This window comes from Chelmon rostratus, chromosome 4 (assembly GCF_017976325.1).
Source record: "Chelmon rostratus isolate fCheRos1 chromosome 4, fCheRos1.pri, whole genome shotgun sequence".
Taxonomy (NCBI): Eukaryota; Metazoa; Chordata; class Actinopteri; order Chaetodontiformes; family Chaetodontidae; genus Chelmon; species Chelmon rostratus.
In genome coordinates this window covers 25,387,120-25,410,015 of record NC_055661.1, presented here as the reverse complement: position 1 = coordinate 25,410,015, position 22,896 = coordinate 25,387,120, and the positions used below count along the sequence as shown (strand labels likewise).

Below are 22,896 nucleotides of genomic sequence, written 5' to 3'. Positions count from 1 at the left end.
CAGTGTATGTGTGTGTATGTGCGTGGGCGTGTTGTACGGGTGACATCACGGTGCTGACTTCACCAGAGGCGAACATCCTCTCATTGCGATGATTAAAGCCTGCAAGAGTTTTTAAAGGAGGCGGGTGGGTGGGGGTGAAGAAAAACAAATGTCTTTTTGTAATGAAGTGGAAAATGATTTAGGGCCTGACTGGCTGAATGAGTGTGAAAGAGACCTGACCCTTGTGGGTTTGGCAGGGCCGTTTGAAGCTCTGCCTCAGCCCGTCTCAGCCCCGCCATCACAAGACCCACAGCCTGAGGGAGAGGGAGCTGGGGGATGTTGGGGGAGTGTTGAAGAGTCTGAGCTGGAGAAGGGTGTTCTTGAGCTGGAGGAGGAGCGCTCATCAAAGCTCATGTTTTATCTGACCCCCACTGCTGAAAGCCACAGTACTGCATACTATTATTATGGGAAGGCAAGGAGACTGAGTACATGTATATCATGTTCTAAGTATGTAGTGCATGCGTGTAGGTATTGCATGCGTGATATACCGTATGTACTGCAAGCTTTTACGTATCTGTGGCTGTTTTTCGTGGTTTGGGCTTTGTCCCTTGGTTCCAATTAAGGGAAATATTAATGCTGCAGCACAAAAAATATTTTCGACAATGGTATGCTAAAAACCTTGTGGCAACAGTTTGGGGAAGGTCCCTTCAGCTTCATGCCAATGCCCCAGTGCACAAAAACATTTCCATGAAGAAATGGTTTGCGTGAAAGAACTTGACTGGCCTGCACAGAACCCTGATCTCAATCCCATCAAAGACCTTTAGGATGAAATGAAACACCAACTGCAAGCCAGCCAACATCAGTGCTGGACCTCATTAATGATTTTGAGGCTAAATGGGAGCAAATCCCTGCAGCCAGGTTACAAAACCATATGAAGAAACTTCCAAGAAGAGTTTAATCTGTTTCAGAAGCATTTTAATGATTGTGGGTTTGGAATGACATGCTATCCAACCATGTAGTGCAGTACTGTGTCTGCAGGCTTACCTTGGTGAATATAGGAGGACCTGACACCTCCCCACCATACAGTGAAGACACTGGGCTCTGCATCTAGAAAATAAAACCTCAGAAAATTAGAAAGCTGTCTGCTCCTATTGTTTAGGAGACATTTCAACCATGTGTATGAGCTTGTGTGGATCTGCTGTCCTGTGTACAGTAGGTGCTTACCCGCTGCAGGGGCTGAGACAAAGCCTGGACCAAGGTGGAGCGATGAGGAAGGACCTCAGGGGTTTTAGGTGATGAAGAGCGTATTGTCAGGGACATTGAAGTGGTCTTCTTCTGAACTCTAAAATGAACGAAGTATAAATCAGCACGCACGGACAAACACAGGATTTTCTTGACTCGATATGGTTTTAGTTAAAATATGATACTTGAATCAAAGAAAATTGTCTCCCCAGTAATTAAGATGATATCAGTGATCTTGGCTTCGGTGTGTAAACAGAAAGGGAATCAGGAAGCAGTCCAGATGGAGGCAGATTTATCCAACTGATAATAATCAAAAACATTTCGAGAACTAGAAAGCACACAGAGCTGGTACTGTTAGAGAGAGTGCCGATACTCCAAACGCTTTATTCTAATAATAGCAAATGTTTATACATTTTGAGTGCAGCATGCATCTCGATCCGGATCTACATGAAAACACACGTAACTGTGAGCCAGTCAAGCAAGTGCTAAACTGAAAAAAATGGCCATTTCTTTTTTTTAAATGTCTTCTTTTGCAACGTTTAGAAAGCCTTTCAAAAGTTCATGCATCCACATCTGGATCAACAGATGAGAGTATGAAAGAAGAGAGTGAAAGCACGAAAAGGTTCAAAAGTTTACCATTTGGAAATAAGTATAGGCGACAATCCTGACAGGGTGATTTTTAACCATATTAACAGTCTGCACCTCTCATTATTCAGTGTGGCCTAGGGTCGGGGTCATGGCTCTTTAAGGGCCTTTTAAGGGCCTAGTTAAAGGCAGCAGGTCTGATTAGCCGCTGCAGGGCTCAGTTAACCTGTTCAAGGTTCAGAGGGTCATTGGGTCACAAGAGGTCATGCTGAAACACACGTACTGAGGCATGGTTCCCGATCTGGAGTTTGACGAAGCTCCTTCTCCTTCAGAGTCTGATGACGAAGCTCCTGCAACGGGACAAAAACGACGCGGCGATGGTTATTTATTCTGTACGATACAGGCCATCTCTTCAACAGCAGAAAATGCTAACAACAAAGACAGATCAGCAACAGATACCAGAAAAATGTTCTGCTGTTTCCAAATGTGCTAAATGTAAGCCAAAATGATGACTATATTTCTCATAAATCCTGTTCAAAAAAGACATTTCATCTAGTCCTTTTATCCAATCTTATCCACTAACGTCAACAGTTGTGCTAGAAGAAAAGCAGCTTTGTTTTGTGCCATAAGGCCTCAAAGTTCCCTTTGAAGGGTCAAACTAAATCTAGTACAGTATGACTGTATAAAAGCCCATAAACTGAGAATACAATATTTTTTCCTGAGGTGAAAACATCTGACCTTCGATGTAAACCTCTGCAGAGGTGTTATCTGCTCCGAGACTGTTGGAAGCCACGCAGGTGTAACGTCCTGTGTCGTCCTCAAAGGCTTCAGTGATCACCAGCGTGTGCAGGTCACCATCCCTCCAGATCTGTATGTCGGGAGAGTTGTGCAGCTCACGGCCTTCGCAGAACCACCTGGGAGACAAGATGAATCACAGCTTTGGTTACTTTAACATGTTGTGCCAGTCGGAACAACTGTTTTGCATTACTGAACAAAGGATTACAGTAATCACAAAAGTGATGTTGGAACGACAGATTAAGCTTCGAGAAGAAGCCTGTAGATTGTTCAGACCGGTGCTCCATTTGTTCAAACAGCATTATGTTTAGCAATAAATACTGTAGCTAGCTTTTAGGAGAAAAACTGAGTTTTAATTACATGAAAACCTGTTAAACTGGGTGATTAAGATGGGGTTATTTTTGGAACTGTAACAGTGTGCAGCTATGCGTTAATTCATTGTGACTTTTAGCAGCATAAAGTTGAGACGGTGTTTCAAACAAAACCTTTTTCCATTCTGGGTAGCTTTGGCCATCTTTCCTACCATGCATAATTCATATTACATTCATTCACCATGTTTACATGCACACTAATTTTCCACTACTACATTTGATACGGGTCATGTAAACAGCATATTCTGTGTTGATATCCCAAATTAGGCCTTTATCCAAAGGAGCATTTCCCGATGGAGACTTGTTGGATATGCTGGTATCATTCAGGTTTTAGGAGGTTTTTACCACTGTGTGCAACACACGGCCTGTTTATAATCAGCTCTGTGCGTTGCCTAACATTTGACAAGGCTGGGCTACAGATGCATGTACTAAAGCTCACATTTCTGCTCGAAAGGAGAAACTATTTTTAATAAAGACTTGGATATCAACAGGTTTTTGGATATGCACAAATATCACAACTCAGAACTTTTCAAGAAGGTGGCTGAACGAATGAAAGAGGGGGAATGTGTTCACACAATTGAACAAGTCCGCCACCAACGCCAAATTCCTATTTTGCTTATACATGACAAGATGGAGAAAACTGATAATATTTTTGTTGGAATAAGGTAAGTAGTTGTTGGCTCTTCCCTCATACTCACTGCTTAAAATGTCATTTACCTTCCTTCTGTTGTATGCTCTACAAACCATGAAAACTTACATACAAATGATATAGTGGTATATGAAGACCTCCTGTATATAATGTTTGTCATCTGGATATTGTGGATGTCATAGTGTCTGGCATCATTATTGCTCTACCTTGCTATTGCTTTTCTGTCAACAAAATGGATCTAATAAAATCTACGTTTTAAAATAAAATTAAAAAACATATTTTCATGCAAAGAACCAACATGAGGACAACAGGCCTAACGCCATTATGCTAATTGGCACCGTTTCATGTAAAGTGGAATATTAGTAACTTAGTAGGAATATCATCTTTTTCAGGGGATGCAGGAAATGCTGGAAGCCACAAATTTTACACAATCTTCTAATTTAATATTAACTTGTGGACCCAGAGATCCAGAGTTTTACAGAGAAGGTTGTCTTAAATCTGAGTCATGTTATTTCAATGTTGTCTGGTGTTGAATTTTCCACTTCTGGCCAAAAGACGTGAATATTCAACTGAAGGCTGAAGAATCATTGCTGAAATTTCAATACAGTCATATCAGACAAGCAAGGGCCATTACTCTTCTTGTCAAATACCTGAACTTAAATATACCTTTGCAAAATATGATGGACGCCTGCCAACCTCACTAACATCAATAACTACTCATTCACACACTCACACGCCCTCTGGGCACGTCTGAGTCTCCATATCTGCCAAACGTCGGCCACCCCGAGGCACTGACGAGACGGCGTGTTACGGGAAGCAGACACACCCTTTCCCTCCTTCCAATCAGAGGTCTGTGTGTCTGGGCAGGCGCCTGAGCCCTGCACCACCTCCCTGGGGTCTGCTCACACCGGCTTTGTTCCCTGATCTGGGACCCAGGAGGGATGAGAGAGTCCACAACACAACCAGCTTCATCTGTCTCATCTCTCCTCGCAGGGTGATGATTAAAGCAGATCCACCCCCGCGAGCGCCATGTTACCACATCAAATACAGGATCAAACAACAGGGGTCACCCGTCTCCTACAAACACACACGCATACGTGCTGGCCTCAAACGTCATGACTGGAAGGAGCCAGTTGCTTTTATCAGTTCTAACGTCCTACCTTCTTTTGTAAGTGTATTATGACACATTAGATCGAGATACCGACACACTGTACAGCCTATCAGCACTCTATTAAAAGAGAGTATATACGTCCTCTTCACCTCCCGACCTCTGCTGACAGGGGAGGAGCAGGAATTCCCAAAATGCAGGAAGAACAGCTGCTCTGTCCGCCCAGAGTCCTGACCTGAGGACATTCCAGCTATCTTGGAGGGCTGTATAAAAATTCCCGACACCCCGCTGCACGGCCATTACTTGATTTCATACGCTCTGGCGTGTCAGTCAAACGGCAGGCTAGTTCCTGTTCCAGAAAGCAATCCATCAGCCAAAATATTCAGACGACGCTTCATACTCGAGGATTCACGCCTGGCGGAGGCCGAGACGGGGGAAAGTGAATGAATGAATGGCGAGTGCAGGAACGGGAGGTGAATGAGCATGAGTCAGGCTGGGTCAGACGGGAAAAATGATACCCTCTGTCATTGTTGAGACGGATCAGGCTGAGCCATTCATCAGCAGCAGTGACAGGTGGAGCAGTGCAAAGCTCTGTGACTCCGTTTCGGCTGTTTTCACACTGAACCGCCCTCCTCGGGGTAGTTCCTCTGCGTTATCGCTTGACGAAGTGAAACTACGGAAACTTGGCTGGCTCTATGCTGCAGCCAGACGCCGGTGTGTTAAATGACAGGAAAGAGATTATGACGTGAGACTAATGAAGAGTTGTTCATGGCACGAGCAGGGAGGCCTTATCCACTCGGTGTGTCCGGGCCTCGAGGCAACGGAGACCAAGAGTCATCTGGCACGCTTCAAACACCCCGGCAGCTACTTGCACATCACACATGATCCAGACAGAGAGAGGCTGGGACGACACAGACGTCCTGTGTAACATGACTTTGTCATACGACAGAGGCAGTAAGCAGCCGGAGAGTGGGAGTAAAAAGTTGATCGTTTGAGCAAACCAAGATGTCCCTGTGGTTTTCAAACCCATTTTTCAGGATTATGGCCAAGAGGAGAGAAGGGGGACTTGTCTGGGTGACTGCCATGTCTGCTGCTTTGCTTCGAGAAACTCAGGTTTCTTTTGTCGGTTAAAACCTCACGACTTTCTCACAAGTTACTCGCTGCATTAATCAAAATGGTTCACCGTGGATCTTGCAGCCATATGCTCTGAGTTTGATTCAGTATAGGAAAATCATTTTTGAGCACCGTTAAATCAAACACATACAGAAAAGGGCTCGCTGTTACACATGACATCATTTAACTAATGACTATTGTTTGTGTGGTGGGGGATGTTAAAGCTGTTGGAAGCACTGGAAGTGTGTGTTTTGTGTGCGTGTGTGTGTAACTATAGTGAACAGAGGCAGGGGGATTTGTTTTCCACAGGGTGGGCTGAATCTGTCCAGATCCAAAGAAAAGAAAATAGAGCATTTCCGTGCAGCAACATATGTGAACTAAAATCCAAAATAGAGTTGTAACTCAGGCATCCATCAGTGGTCTCATAGTGAGTTTTTTTTTTTTGTTTATTGAACGTCTTCAGTAGTTTTCCATCCTGGTTATGGCACAAAGGTCTACCAGGCTCTCCTTGTTGAATTGAAAACACATCTGCTCAGTAGGAGTAAAGGAATGGAAATGTAAATTTGTTTGGGCACAATTCGATGCAACACAGAGCAGAGCGCAGGACTCGTCAGCTTGTGCTCCCCTGAGGCTCGACTGAGCATAAACTAGGAAGCACAAACCATTCCCAACAAGCACAACAATAAACCCCCTTATTAATCAACCTTAATGATCTACCATTATGCATAATTAGTGAGTAAACTCATTTAGAGACAGACGGTAATGTTTATTTAATCCCCTCTCTATTTCCGTGGAATGTGCTGAACGTGGTGCTCGGCCTAAACGGCAGGGAGGGTTTTCTCCAGTCGGGGACTTTGTCGCACATGGGCCAGCAGGCAAAGGAGGAACTCCACCATCAATAGTCTCATTCGGAAGGGAAGCAGGGTGTGTTGGAATAGCAGTCACTCAGTGGTGTGAAAGAACTGGGTGAAGGCACAAATATCTTGGCAGAAAGTAGCTTTACCACCCATTTCCTCTTAAACACAATACCATTATAAAACCATTCCGAACACGCATGCAAAATAGCTGAAAGTGAACCGGCTTCTGAGTGACGCCTCATTCGTCTCCCGCCCTTGAGGCCACGCAGCCAAGATGGAGACTAAACATCCAACCATCACAATCAACCAGCCTGTCAGCAGCTCTCTGAATGAAGACAGCAAATGAGAAAGCAATTAAGCACATCTCAGTTCGGACAATTGATGCCAGATGATGCCTGATCTCAGCTCCGGGGGGCTCCCTACACTACCCTATTCGCACGCAGAAGAAGAAGAGAGCATTCCGCAGGACAGGCCAAACCAGACCCTGTTGCCCTGGCCTCCATAGTGCGTGCTGAGGGCCACGCTCTCCTCGTCTGACCCTGTTGTTATTTGCTGCTGTTGATGGAAAATTTTATGAAGCCAGGCTCAGTTTCACCACAAACCCAAACGAGCGGAGGCCAGAGGAGCGCGGAGCGAAGAGAAAAAGAAAGACGGAGGGTTTGATCGCAAAAAACGACCTTGACGGGATGTAGGAGTGACAGGCTTGGAAAAAGCCACGAGACAATCAGTAATCAATATGGGATGTAAGGGACGAGTAGGCTGGATGTATACTTGAAAAAATACATGTTTGCCTTTGTTTTAACTCCCAAGTTTGCTCAGTGTTCAGTTTCTAGGTTACCGACCACAGACGTCAACCAAAGTGCAACTGGACAAGAAGAGCGGCATCAAGGCTGTCTTTATCCCTAATTACAAACTACAATAGAGGTCAACTGAAGCTGCCCAGAGTCTATAGCTAGCAACGCTGGTTTTATTATCCGCGACAGAGAAATCTCCTAATTCACGCAAACACAAGCTGGAAAGCTTATATTGGGTTTCCTCTTTCCCACGCACGCTGACTGCAAGCATGATGGATGCAGCTCTGCAAGGCACAGTGAGAGCTCCAAAAGCACAACCCCACTAAAGCTGCAAAATATTTATTCCCACCACAACCCTCCTCATTACAGTAATTTTCCGTAATACCACATAATGCATCATTTACCTGCCCTTCAGGTATGCAGCGGTACCAATATTGGGACCACTGAATGCACCATTTACCAGCCCAACAAAATATTCCCATCATTAAACTGGGATCAACTTAACATGCCAAGAAAGTGGCCTGCATCCGATTTTCTACCTTCTCAAACAAATGCTAAGGCTGTGAACATGGTAAACAAAACCATTGTTTAGGCTACATATCACATTAATGACAGTGCGGTTTCTCTCAGTTCACGGAGCTTTTTAGCATCTTTCAGCTCAGTGTTTTGGTTGTATGGCCCAGAGCGCTCACTGCTCTCATCAGCATCTTTTCTCTAATTGCTCTGATAAACCTGTTTACATAGCAGACAGATAGTTAGCAACTAGCAGGTAAACATAAAGGCACACGTAGCAAGCTAAAGACCCAGTTATATTCATATTATACAGTTGATTAAGACCAAAATAGAGCTAAAAGGAGAGCTGGATTCAGCATCAAGTCAACAGAACAACTCCCAAATATTGCTTATGTCGTTGTAAATGTGCCGAAGGTGTAAGTGCACAACTGTGTGCTATATTACCTTTAAGTTCATCATGTAAAACATTTGTGTGATATTCAGCTTGTTGTGTAGTTTTGCACCAAGCGGCCAAAAAAAACTGATCAATACTGCTTCAGTCTATCAATATCATGATGGCTAGAAAACATCTGCAATGATAATTTACAAAACTGTAATTAAACGTTTAATATTTAACCCCTTGAGGCCTGAATTTATTTAGAATTATATTAAAAAATTAATTCTTTGTGCTTTTGCTTTCAAATTGATCCTAAATTAAGAGGGGTTTGCTAGTAGACATAAATTTAGGTAGGTTCACCAACTAGAATAGGGTTCAAACAAACAGTATGTCCACTTTTTTCAATGCTTAAATGCAGTAAAAACACCTTCTTTGTGTATTCAAATTTCATTTATTTCATCAAAACAGCCACAAAATTGGCTTACAACCATTACATTGTAACAACAATTAAAACGGGTTCTTTCACTTTGACCGGTCCGACGAGAAACCAGTGCTTGCAAAAGGTTCCTAGGTGAGTGTTGAATATGCACAAACTGGCATTAGAGGAATGCATGCGCGGCTGCAATGTGGATTAAAGCGGTATGATAAGAATTCGTGTCAATCGGCGTTAAGGGGTTAATATTAATCAGTTTGGTAATTACAGTTTTTTTTTTTTTTAGCTCCCAGGATCTACATAGTGTCAATGACACACTAATTCTTGTGTTGAATTACTTCATTATTGTATTTTTATGATGTCGATACAATAGATGTACACATCCCACTAAGTTGCATCTATTTGTTTGAGTGTTTTGAGTTCTGTCATCAGGAGAAAAGGAAATATTCGCCTCCCTGATTTCAGCCTGTGTTTAGCTTACGTTTCCTGCTATGTGCTCAGAAATGCATGCAACCGCAAACGTCTTGTTTAAAGATGATGCATGCAGGAATCCAGCTTAATAAAGCAGCAGAGGCCATCTGGTGATGGAGCTCTGCTAATCGGGGGACAGGACCAAGGGCCAGAGTTCACTGGAATATTCCGGACGGCAGACAGCTGCAGACGACAGATCTGACCGGAAGCAATGACTTGAATTTTAAACACTGATGCATTACAGCAGAGCAGGGTTCAGCCCGAACCATCACAGGCATTAATATAAAATGTGAAATTCATACTGTGGTTAGTAGGAATTCATGAATAACTTTAGCAAATACTATATATATTGGTAGTGTGTGCACAGTTCTCGCAGCTTGAATGATAAGAATTGTTGAGATGAGTGAAGTGTGTGTGTGGGTGTGTACGACTTAGGCTACTTTTAGGGACACATTTCCAACTCAAGACCAATTAATTGGGGACAGCTGGTGTAACTGGGGACAAGGGCTGTGTCCCCAATTGGAAAACAGCTGATTTTTGGGTCAGTGGTTAAGGTTAGGGTTAGGCAAGTAGTGATTATGGTTGGGGTAAGTCCCAAGGAAATGAATGTAAGTCTATGTAATTTCCCCAAAAGTCACATACGTAAGTTTGTGTGTTTGTTTATGTGTGTGTGTGAGTGTGAGTGTGCGTGTGTGTGTGTGTGTGAGGGAGAGAGAGAGAGACTCAACTGAAATAGTGACAGACATATGCAGCAGCTGAGCTACAAATGCACACACCTCAGCACTCATGGGGATGCACCCACATGAATGCATGCACATACACAAGCACAAGCACAAGCCCGCGCACACACACACACACACACACACACACACACACACACACACACACACACACACACACACACACTTAATTACAGCCACTTGTGTAAGACGGCTGAGAGAAATCGGCAGATTTAAAAGAGGTGAAAGGCAAACAAGTGTTTTCCTTTTGTCCACAAAGAACAATAAAGCCATTCATTCATTCAAACAGAAATTACACACAGTCTGTGAGCTGCTGGTTCAGTGATCAGCATCACATTTTAGAGAAATAAAAGTTAGCAGTGATCTCCCAAAAGCCCTAAATTCTCAGCCAGGTTCAATGAGATGCCAACTACATGACTGCACTCTCACTCAGGCTGAGTGTGCTCATCTCCCTTTTAACAATGAATGCAAGGCTAATATCAGTGAAGACCAAAATCAAAAAGATTCATCACGTTAGCTTCACTTTCACCTGCGCACACCGACGAATGACATCACAACGTAAGATGGTCGGCTTACCTGAGCTGTCGTGCTGCTCCCAGCTAGTTAAACCACGTCACTACAGATTTCCTTGATCTTAGGCTGCACACAGAGCCTCTCCTCCTGACAGCATGACACTCACTGAGCCGCTGACACTCTCACACCAGGACTGCCACTATGAGTCACACAGTCAGACAGACACACACACACACACACACACACACACATACACACACACACACACAATGCTCGGACTGAGCAGAGGGTTGAGAGGGAGGGAGCAGCCCCGAACTGCCAAATTCCACACAAGACACAAGGGCAGAAAAAACACATTTAAGACTCATTTAAAAGACAAAAACTGTTTCACTGCTGCCCACACTCAACACATTCATACAATTCCAGTGGTTGTTCGAATTGTCTCCATGTTTTTCTCTTCCTTACAACAAGGATAAATCCTACCAATGCTCGTCAAACTCACTGCAACTCTAAAACCCCTCATGGCTGGAAACAGGTAAACGCCCTCTAATCTGATACGTTTTGTGGGCTGCAAACATTTAAACAAGCAGATTCAAGGGCAGGGATTTTCTAGCTGTTTCCTTGTGAAATCTGTCTCTCAAACAAAAAAACAAAACTTGCTTTTTTCTGATCCCATGCAAGTCCAGGCCACAGTCTGCTGACTATCAAAAGCACCACAGCGAATCTGGGCTGCAGCCAAACGACCCACTCGCCATAGAAACCTCTGGGGTCTGATCTGTGACGGCAGCAAGGGGGAGCCGTGAAAAAATAAAATGACAGCGTTACAGTACGTAATACAGTGTGACACAAAGAGAGAGGGCACTAAATACACTCGCCCTTACTTAATAAATCCCACATGCCAGAACTAAGTAGGCCACTGAAAAAGCCCAGTTAGGCCCGAACAAAAATAGCTTGGATAAGTCAGGATCTAAATAGACCACTTTGAGCTGGCAGCACCTGGCAAGTGCAAGACAAATGGCTGTGGCTACTGGTCATACTTTATACACACACACACACACACACACACACACACACACACACACACACATATATATATATTGACCATATAATAATCCCAAACACTCCAAATGCTGAATTCACATAGGTCAGCAAATATAAATCTGGTATTTGTGGTTTGTTTAGCGCCAGATGGTTGATGTCTGATGCTCACTCTGCAGCAGAATGAAAGGGTGTGGTGCGCTTCACTCTCCGCGGGGGCTCGACTCAGGCTTGAACGCAAGCGGAGCAGGCGGTATTTCGGTCGCTGTCGAAGAAGAGAGCTACCACTGGGACGGAGCAGATGGGAATATTTGTGGTGCTTGTTACCGGTGTGTGGGGTTGGACGACGTAAAAATCTACGATGGGAAGAACACACACCTAACGACGTCCTGTCCCAGTGACACACACTGTAATCATGTGGTTCTTTTATTCAAATACTTCTGGTTTGTGAAAAAGACTCACTCCCATTTGTAGCGATAAGAACACGAAAAGCACTGTACTTCCCCTAAGTGACTATAAAACATGGGCTAATAAGAGGAAGGGCTTTTACAGCCTCTGGATGTTCCCATTAATTGTGAAATGACTGACAGCGGCCTCCTCAGACCAACTGCTTTGTCTGGACTGAATAAATTAAAATGAAAGAACAGAAATGTGCAGCTTTCCAAAATATGAGTCAACAAGAATAAAGAGATTCCTCCCTGCAAGCAACATGCTGGGTTTATTAACATACAAACACACACAGGTGCACATGGGCTCAGCATTCACACACATACATGCACTCGCTGATGCAAAATCCGATCTCAGTCACAGCACAAACAACCAAACATTTCCACACAATATTTCACTGTTTAAGAGGGTCTTTCAAGGGTCAGCTGACATCACAAAAAAAATGGGGGTATGTCTTCAGGGCAACCTGTTTTCGCTCCAAGGAGACAGAATGACGCTAACAAAAACAGAGACAGAGATGTCCTTTTATGATGTCATGCTGTGAGGACAATTTATCCTCCCAACTGTCAAATAAATCCAGCATGAAAACCAACAAAAGCAACATCCACAAGAGCCCAAAATTAAACATATCAGCCGTATAAAATAAATGAGATGACGTCTTTAAACAGCAACACGAAGCCTCTACTAAAAGGTCAGATGTCTCTTTGGTCCACTGCGGCTGAGACACGTTTTGAACTAGTAAAATTACCTGCGGGTGTGAATCAGTGTAATTCTGACTGGTGTGGGATGGAGGAATTTATCGGTTAATTTCTAGCAAGGAGTCTTCCCCGCAGGTTTCCACATACGTACTCGCACCTAAGCCGAAAGAGGATGTTTACGTCAGATGTTGTGCTTTGAATTCCATCGATTTAAAAAAATTCTGACTGAGGCCACAAGCATCGATCTTCCTGCCGCTGAGTAATTACAGCTGGAGGCAAACCACATAACTGTCTGTGTCAGCGCTAATTTTAGGTATGTATCATAACTTTCTGGGAACAACAATTAGATGGAGTTAATGCAATGGCTGAACCACACAGAGCAGATCTGTGGTCACATGTATGGTCACGGTCTGAGTCAAGTACCGTACAGCTATGTCTTTCAAAGAGGTACTATCGACTATTATAACGACATTTACTCTTTTTGATAGTCGTACTCTTTGCTGTTGTAGCTGGCATCCTGTTAATTATACAGTCCAGGTGCAAGTTTTTATATAGAGGAAGCAGCACACTTCTGGCCATCTGTAGGCCAAATCTACCAAAAAAAACAAAAAACAAATGTGCATGATCCCCCTTCCACCAGCCACCCACGAACTTGCCACAAACATGCAAACACACAAGCATACAAAAATATCTGCTTCCATGACAGCCAGACCACCTCTCCTGGTGTGTGGGTGAATCGTGCACCACGGCATTGGTATCCTGGAATATTTTCGGTTCTAAGGCCAAATCGTAGCCAGTCTGAGTTAAGGGTGGAGATAGTGAGCGACACACTGATAAGGTACTTTACAAACTGGATGCACATGAGTCAGTCCCGAACTCAGTGCACCCTGTAATTCTGCTGTGTTGAAGAGTGAAAGAGACGAGAAATTACTGTAAAATGACTGCCAGCAACATAGGACTAGAGGAGATAAATGGCAATAGAGGCAACAGGCTGATGTTGCTGTAGTCAGGGATTGAACTCTGCGACCTCTCCTCCACACTCTGAATTTACGGGCTCAGATCTGAGCTCTGATCAGACACACATGAGCCAGACATGGAGCATCTTCCTCTCTTCCTCCTCCCCTTTCCCCCCCGCATGAAACCAAATCCTGCAGACCCCCCACTCCAACTGTCTCTCCCCATGATGTCAGGAGCCGTAGCACTGAGCTGAATGCTGGGGAAAGGCAGGGATTTATTCAAGTGATGTACAAAAGGCAAACACAAGGTTGAGGAACAAAGATGCACATCCTGAGTTTCTATGTGAGACAGTTTAACATTCACACAGCTGTTATCCTGCCACATGTACATGGGAAGGAAGACTTGAGCTTGCTTTTATGAGTCCCATCTGACCTCTCATCTGCTCGTAAAACCAGTATCCCTGCACAGACTCTGATTTGCGCACAACACACAGCCAAGTGCACAACACATGTAAACACATTTTACAGTTTTAATCACCGAGAGAGTCTGCTGCTATTTGACGAAAAACACCCAAGACACAAAAAACACACACAACAGCGTGCACTAAATTCCACCAGTTCAATATTGTCAAAGATGCATAATTGAAGCAGGCGCAACATCAAACACAGGTCTCTGGCAGCCGCACAGGAATCCAACGTCCAGGAAAAATAACAGGCTAAAATATCTCATCAAAAGGCAGATTACTGTAAGCTGAATCTAATGGCCATGCCTTATCAAGCATGATGAATAGCGGAGAGTCATTTAACAGGTGAACAGAGGAATGTAACCCGGTGCTTACTGTTCACAGCCCAGCAACTACAAACCTTAGCTGAGTGCAGAGCAGAGACAGACAGGACTGCAGTGTCTCAGAGGCGTCCTTGCTACTGTCAACAACACCAATGCTCTGCCCACTCCTGAACTAATGTCTACCTGTGCTGGAAACAGCCACTTTAGGTCCCACGTTTATTGTGAGGCTCGAGTAATTTGAGCTGTTGTGATCTGACAGGAAGTAGTTTGAGCGTTCATGTGTCGCTGAGCACGAAAGCCCCGCTGGAGCTGGCGAATGGCGATGCTAAGTGTGTGCATGTTTACGGATGAGGTCGAACAGGCCTGTGCGGAGGAGAGGCTTCAGCACAGAGTCAAGATTTATGGAGTGTCCTCTGGACATCCTCCTGCTGAACTTGTCTTAGATTACCAGGCTGCTGCCGTGCATGACTGCTGCCTTTGTCCACAACAGACGTGCTTCATATTGAATCTGGTATTCCACTTCTTCAACTGTCACTGATCCATGCATATAACTCTCTACAAATCTCATTTCCCTCTACTTTTACATTACTCCCTGTCTTATTTAATTCCTTCTTGCCTCATTGTTTAGATTAGCAGTAATTTATTGACCCTATACAGGTTGGACATACAAGCAGAATGAAAACATTCCTTCTTTTATGGTGCTAACTATATAGTACGTTCAAATAATATTGTTACACATTTTTGGGACTAAAAAAAAAAAACAGAACAGTGACAAATCCTTTTTCATGGTGTACACGACTCACCCACTAAGCACTAAATGTGATTTCAACATGGTGCTGTCAGTGAGCCCAGAATCCTTTTGGCTGCGAGTAAAGTCCATGCACAGAGCTAACATTATTAGACATTTATTCTCTTGATTAACAACTTTAAATACACATTTACACTAAATCCAGTATATACAAGACACTTGTACATGCATTTCTGTCAAATGCTGCACCTTTGAAAATAATGTGACTTTTAATCTAACAGTGTTTTACCCTACATGCCTCTAATGTCTTAAACTGACTACTCGAGATTAGCTAGGTGGCCAGAGCTGTGTCTTGTATAATGTATGTGCATGGTGGAGAAGGCATATTTTGGTAGTGTATGTGATAAAGGGTTGAGGTCAGGAGCCTTCTGGACTCCGAGGCCAGAAGCAGAGCAGAAAAAGTCTCACCTCGTCCGGTGAAACTTCACACTGTGTCTCCAGGCCAGCGGAGGGCCGGGGGCCACCGTTGAGGCTGAGACAGCACAGCTCCATTCATCACAACTGCCATTAACGTACTGCTGAGGAATTACACTGACGTGTGTCCATCCGACTGTTTTACTGCTGATATCTTCCTGTGTTTATAATCTGCAGTGGCAGATCTGACAGTGACTGCTGTACAGTCTCCTCAAATAGATTAAATTAAAGTTTCTTTATGAGAAGGTCTTTGGTGGCCTGCGGGGAACAAGCTCAAATGCACTCACGCTTTAAATACGTCTTTGTACAAGTATAGCACACAGTCACGGACACAGTTCAGTTTTCAGCATGGTGAGAACTAAATAATACGTCAAACTGACTACCTCACGGCAACTTGTGAAATCTCCATACAGTGTCCCTAGTTAAAGTTACACCTCTTAAATGTTTTCACGTTTCAGGAATGTTAAGCTTCTGTCAAATAGTCCCCCATATAGTATTAATTTTAAGTGAGAGTGCAGCCCCACACTCACACCAGGCTCGCTCATTATTTGGAGCTTAAATATGAAATGACATCATGCTTGCAAAATTAAAAAAAAAAAATGAAATAATAAAAAAAGCAGGTATAAAAATACCAGGGCTTTTTCCTCCCCCCTCCTCCTGCTGAGATCAAATGAGCCCATGAGGGAGAATTTAAAATTATGGCCTTCCTGAAACAGTCAGCATTACAGTCGGGGTACGTCATGAGTCAGCAGTGGGTCACCTGCTATGACCTCATACTAAGTCTGTTTCACACAGTGTAGGAGGAAGGGCTACTGTAACTGTTAGCTAGTTTAGTAACTACTTCTGCAATAACAGGCTGAACTCACATCTCTCCTTTATCTGTGTGCAATAGTGGAGGAAGTCAAGAGACCAAACCCCTCATAACAATCGTTAGTATCTCCTTAACATGAATGCTTCCTTGACTATAATGGTTACTCTCACCGTTCTGTTTTCTTACACTCCACATAGCTTTACTTTTCAACTTAATGAAATTAAGTTCACGGCCCTTGATGTGTGTCAGTCCACTAAAATGGCAAAATATTAAACAGGGGCAACACCTGTCAGAAAATACTATTAAATAGTAAGTTGTGTGATTTCCACATAATAAACAAGGAGAACTGATTTTATGACAGCAACTGATCATCTCTGTAGTTTATTGTTGGCATTTTTAATTCACAGTTCTAGTTTTTCACGTATTTTTTCAGAATTTCTGGCCACAAATAGATGATGTCATACAATGTCTCATCAACTTGTACGAAACCAAAACAGTAAAAGGATTTTTGGCAGCAATGATAACATTTAATTATACCCAACATGTCTGATTAAAGGCCAAAGTGCTTTGCTCTTGCAGTACTCGTATGTCCACGGTGCCAGTCTAAATAAGATATGGAACTAGAATAACATAATGGCACGAAGTATTTCCTGCAGCCTCAGATTAGAGTGATTTGGCTTTTATGGCTGTGGAGGGACGATTTACTTCACCATTTGATCAAGCATTTTGGTTCCCAGGGCTGAACCATGTCTATTATAATTTCCTTTACCCAGGTGAATAAATAAAACAATAAATGGATTTATTAAATGGATTACGTCTGTGTGCCTGCTGCCGTCTATGATCCTGTCGGTCAATATTAGCTCAAACGGAGCACCATGCTTGAATTTAAACAAGCACCCTCCTGTATATTTGACAACAAATTCCATCATCGATCGATGGAATGTCGTCTCCTCATGATGTTGGAGACACCGCCTTGTGTAGATATCATAGCTTAATTCATCGGTGGCGTCTCATCTTCCAAAAGTTTCCCCTTGTGGTTTTGTGCGGTTCAAACCAGGAAGTGGATGCTAGTCTCTACTGTAAATGCCCATCTCTCTTCATTCAACTCAAGTCAAGTTTTGAAATGCCTTGTTTGCACAGCAGGCAGTCAGGGTAATGACATGGAGGAGCATCATACAAAATTCCTAAAATAGCACGCTGAGCATGCCACAATTTTCTCTGTCTGCTTGCAATGCATTGAACTAGTGAGAAATCAGCCAACAGGCACCCACAGCATGTTTGGTGTTCTGCACAACCAGACCTCACACCATCAATTTTGTTTAGAAATGCTCTCTTTAACCACACAAACACACACACACACAAGGGCTTTATGCTGCCTGCATATATTCCCTATGCTCTCATGCCAAAAGCTAATCTTTAATCTAAAAACTAGCCTCTTAAAGAGGTAAAGGAAAGCCAAGATGACCTCAGACTGCAAAAATGCACAAAGTGGTTCCCACAAGGATATAACACACACGCATCCCAATACCAGAGATGCATCATTATACACAGAGCATTGCATAAAACATTGTGTGTGAGGGGCATGAAGACATACTGAAGAATACCAGGCGCTCAGCACCGTAAGGCTCTCCGGCCGAGACAAATTGTGGCTGACCACGCAAGACCGCGCCCAGCACCCAACCACCAGGAATGTCTCTTTCACTGGCCGTGCAAAATGCCGGCATCAGCTCAGCACCGATTTATTAAACCGAGAGAACGAGGAGGTGCGGATGTGTGTCACCTGCTGGGACTGGCAGCTGCATCAAAGGTGCAAAACATTAATTGAAACTTTGCAAAAACGTATTTAAAACAACGAAGAGAAACATGCACAAATATGCACAGCAGCACGCTTGTAAATGCACGAAGAAATGACAGAGTGCATATTTTGAACTATAGATTAAAAGAAGCTATTAAATGTCCAGTGGGGCTTACAAAAAACATGCAAAATGTGAAAACAGGCCTAACTACTGAGATGAACAAGAAAGTTGAGACAAAGCTATGCACATGCACATACAGTAAATCATACCTAGATGAAATACTGCTTTACTGTTTTCTGCTACATGCTGGTATTTCAGCAAGAAGCTCTGCAGATAAGAAATTCAGATATATGAGTGTGAGATGTTTGAGTTTAAAAAATATTTAGTTTGGGCATTTTGTATTTTGCACAAATATTTCTGGTTAGTGGCATATGCAGCAGGGGTAGCACTGGCTTTTAGTTTCTCATCTTATTACAGATATAGATGATAAACCCTTTTTTGCAACTGTACCTCTTAATATCACTATGTGTGTATCTTTTAAATACGCAGAAGAAGCTGCTTCCAGAAGATGCTCAGTATTGTTTTGAATAATATAGAATTTGCTGCCATCTAGTGTTCACAATCATTAGCCAACTCAGGAAGTGACAGCATAGCCAATGCTGAGTGCATGTCATGAATAGAGCTGGCACTGCAGCCACACACACAATCTATCAAACAGTCTGCACTCAGTTAAAAATCCTTCCACCTCATTCTGTAACAACAGCTGGATTCACTTCTTTTTAGTAAACTTGTAAACTACACACAGATTATGAAAGCACATACTGGAATATAATTTTTTACTTTTCCACGTTACTTCTCTCATTGTTCCATTTATTTTCTCTGCTATGTAACATCAGCGTGGCCACAGAGTCTGAGCTCTCCTGTTTCTCTGTGGTTAAACATGCTGCACACTACCTCCATATTCCCCAAGAAGGTGTGGGGAGACGTGTAGGCTGGTGACTGAAAACGCCGTGTCATTGCATTGCCTGCATTCCTGTGCCTGGCTCCTGTTGGCCTGAAGACTATTTATACAGCGGCAGAAGAGGCCCCTCATGGCCTGCTGGGGAGATACACGTTCTGGGCTGCTGACTTTATACCTTCTGATTACACACACACCTAAAAACACACACATCGTCTGCTTGAAACTTCATGAAAGCGAACCGCTTTAACTCTGTCGGACCCTTCGGAGGGCCCACTATTCAGACAAGACAAGGACTGGTCAAACCCACAGTGGTTGAAATTCTAGGTGAGATTGCAAGTTCTCAAAAAATGGCAAACATGCCAAGGTGACATGCAGTCAAGTGTGCTTAAACTGAAGCACAAAAAAGCCCAACTTTTCAATTTTATGTAAGTGTGCAGCCTTTCATGGAACATTGACTTCAAAAAATAGAATGACTGAAGGAAGTGCTGCAACAAGCAGACTTACTAAGCATACTCAGCAGAAATTCAAAGGAGCTACGCCTATTAGTAGGATTTAATAGCTTAAAAGTGATGAATATGGACAGTATGGACCGGGATCACTGAAATTAAGCCAGAAAAGCTAAACTATCAGCAGGAACAGACACATACAGCAGAGAGAAGCCCTGAAATCATCACATTCAAACAGGTTACAACTTTAATTAGTGCAGGTATGTCTCAACAGTGAACAACAAGCATGTTGACCGAGCTGTGAGGTTGACATATCTGGAAACAAGAGAGGAGTGTATTTTTAGTCTGAACTGGTGCAAATAACCTGGGGCAGGGGGCTCTGTCCACTCAAACAGTCCATTCAGGCATAAATTAGACAGAGTCCCCACTTCATCTGGCACAGGTACCAATGGACAAAATGTGCTTACGCTTAGTGGAAGTCCCCCCAAACCCGAAACCAGGTGGCCTGCTTGTCAACACATGAGCAACTCTCACCTCCTGGCCGCCTCCCATTTCGCACACCTTATCTCTAATGGCCAGGCCAGCAAGGCTGAATCCTGACGCTCGGTCTGGTCAACATCAGTAACACTGTGATACAAAGGTCTGTTCATACACTGCAGATCAGGGCATGTTCATTCAATATGTTGGACCTAGGAATGTTAGAAGAGCTTTCCAGTAATGTTACCTGGCCTATTTATGACAATTAAATGTTTAACTCCTTAAAAATCTTGACCCCTGCCTAAATACAATGGAGGTCAAGGAATTTTGTTTGAGGTTGAAAAATTATGTTTAAAAAAAACAACAAGTCTTTCAAAAATCTGTGTCTCGGTTACTCTGAATAGTCCACAGAGTTCACTGTCAACTGTTTTGATTGGGCTTTCAATCAAAAGAAATAATCCCAATGAAAACTGTGGATTATTCATGGAAACAGAAATTAAAGGACCAGATTTAGGGAGAACTATGGGCTGAAAATGGTGAAAATAGCAAAGCATATTAGGTTTTCATTATTAAACAATCACCTGAAAATAATAACCATAATAAATCATAAATAAGAATCGTTGTGTTTTTGTTACCTAAGAATGAGCTCTTACTATCTACAGAGGGAGCGGGTACTCTTCCGTGGAGTCCGCCATAATTCTACAGTAGCCCAGAACGGACAAACCAAATGATGGCACTAGAGAGCGTCTTTTACTTTTTGCATTATGAGCAGCCACTGTAGGTTCTCCTACATGATTGGAAGTAGAGGTTGAGGTGAGGGTATTGTAATTAATTTTTTTGGTCATTTGGATGGACTGACCCTTTAATCACGATTTGGGAATTACTTGGCTCAGCACCAACGTCTTTAAAATGTGCATCACTGGTGTTATATGAAAAGCAATTGTGGGTATTTTCCTGTGTTACTGCAGCTGAGGACAACCTTCTTCCTTCATTTCCAAACCAACGTGGTGAAATCACATGGTGTCCCTTAAAATGAAAACAAGGCTGATAGAATAAGGGGACAATCTTGTACTCTCAGTATGTTGTAAGAAATCTCTCAACCATTACAAATATTTGGTATCATATTTGATATAAATCTGAGTTGTACCAGTAAATGTAATTACTGAACGAATCAATGGTTTGATAAATCAGTTGAAAAGTCACTGATCACTTAAATAAAATAAGAATATGCATACTGATGGATCCAGAGATAAAAGAACAAAACAGTTGGTTGATGAATAGATTAAACAAATGATGATCAGAATAAGAAAATTTAAAAACTTTTTTCATTAAAGTTGATAAATAATCACATTATGGATTTCTTCATCTCTCTTGTAATTCTAATTTTCCATTTTCCCATTGTCAGTCATTTTTTCTTATCAGGGTAATTCTGAATAGATGTGACAGATCCAAATGCAGATTGGGATATTTTAAAATCTGTTTGTTCTGCACTGCAGAATCTGAAGGGTGTGAATTTAATCTCCACAAATACAGTGTGTTATAATACCAAATCAGCAGGTACCTGCCTAATCCAGCCCCCTCAATGATGCAATATGTTTCAAACTTTTTCTGCCAACACAGACAAGAAGTCCTTAATATGCTGAGGAAGATCATGAGACACCACTGAAAGCTCCTAAACAGACGCTGTGGCGATATCGTTTTGTAAACCAGTATCAAACCTTACCTGACCAGCGGCAGAGGGTTTCCTGTGACTCTGCATTCCAGACGAATGGGGCTTCCTTCTGCCACCTCCTGACTCTTCAGCTTCTGGAGGAAGCAAGGAGGAGACAGCGGTCCATGTGTGGTTGGAGCTCCAGAGTTTTGATACCTTGCAGAAGCTGCCACTCCCACCGAGCCTCCTGGCTGAGGCTCCTGGCTGGTGGCCGGCTGGCTGTACTGTGGTTCCTCTTGGTTGGGGGGCAGTGAGGGAGCAGAAACAGATCCCTGAGGGACTGGCCGCCGACTCCTTGGAGAAAGATAGCCACTATCGGGAGAGGAGGAGTCCTCCTCCACCTGCTGCTCCAAGTGAGCAGAACCTTTGAAGATGGAGGACAGCTCCTCGATGAACGTGGCAGCCCGGCTACAGAACTCTGTTGCTGAAGCCGCCCGATCGTTCAGCTCCAGGCCTTCATGAACCAGCCGGGGTTTATCCTGCTTATAGACTGGCTGGATGGGTTTGTGGCGGACAACCTTCTCAGTAGAGGAGGGAGCCTCGCTGGACACCTGTACAGGTTTGCTGAGGAGGGCGTTCTGGCTGGAAGAGGCTTCAACTGCTGCACTGTCATCTGGGCAGGGGGCTTTGGTCTGGTGCTGCAGGTTTGGGCTTGTCGTGAGGTTTTCAGTAGTCTTGGAGGGCACAGGAAGTGAGGGGACATTTTGGAGAGCCTGCTCCTGGGATGTAGGATTAGAAGGGCCTGGATCTTCACATTCAAATTGGTCACCAAAGGCCTCCCGGGCCAGGTCCAGGCTATGGTTGATCTCTTCTGCGCTCAAGAAGGCAGTAAGATCTGCAAAGTCTGCATCTCCAGAATCTAGCTCTGTCACTGAGTCCAGGTAGAGTTCTCCATCAGAGGATGCCTCAGAAAACACACCCCCATCGCCCTCCAAAGTCCTGCCTCCTGCCGGGTCCTTCAGCAGCAGAGAGATGGGGAGTGGCTGATTCCAACTCCCGTCCTGCAT

The 22,896-nt window shown here is 43.5% G+C and overlaps 1 protein-coding gene across 2 annotated transcripts in view; it reads right to left on the bottom strand.

Annotated features, from left to right (window-relative positions):
• Positions 1-22,896, bottom strand: part of palld (palladin, cytoskeletal associated protein) — a 52,695-nt gene extending 29,799 nt beyond the window's left edge. For both annotated transcript variants that reach the window (XM_041934798.1, XM_041934799.1), the window contains exons 1-5: positions 21,902-22,896; positions 2,545-2,720; positions 2,090-2,156; positions 1,204-1,321; positions 1,024-1,086 (exon numbers count right to left, since the gene is read on the bottom strand). In XM_041934798.1, coding sequence (XP_041790732.1) covers positions 1,024-1,086; positions 1,204-1,321; positions 2,090-2,156; positions 2,545-2,720; positions 21,902-22,896 — 1,419 coding nt within the window. The remainder of the gene's footprint in view (positions 1-1,023; positions 1,087-1,203; positions 1,322-2,089; positions 2,157-2,544; positions 2,721-21,901) is intronic.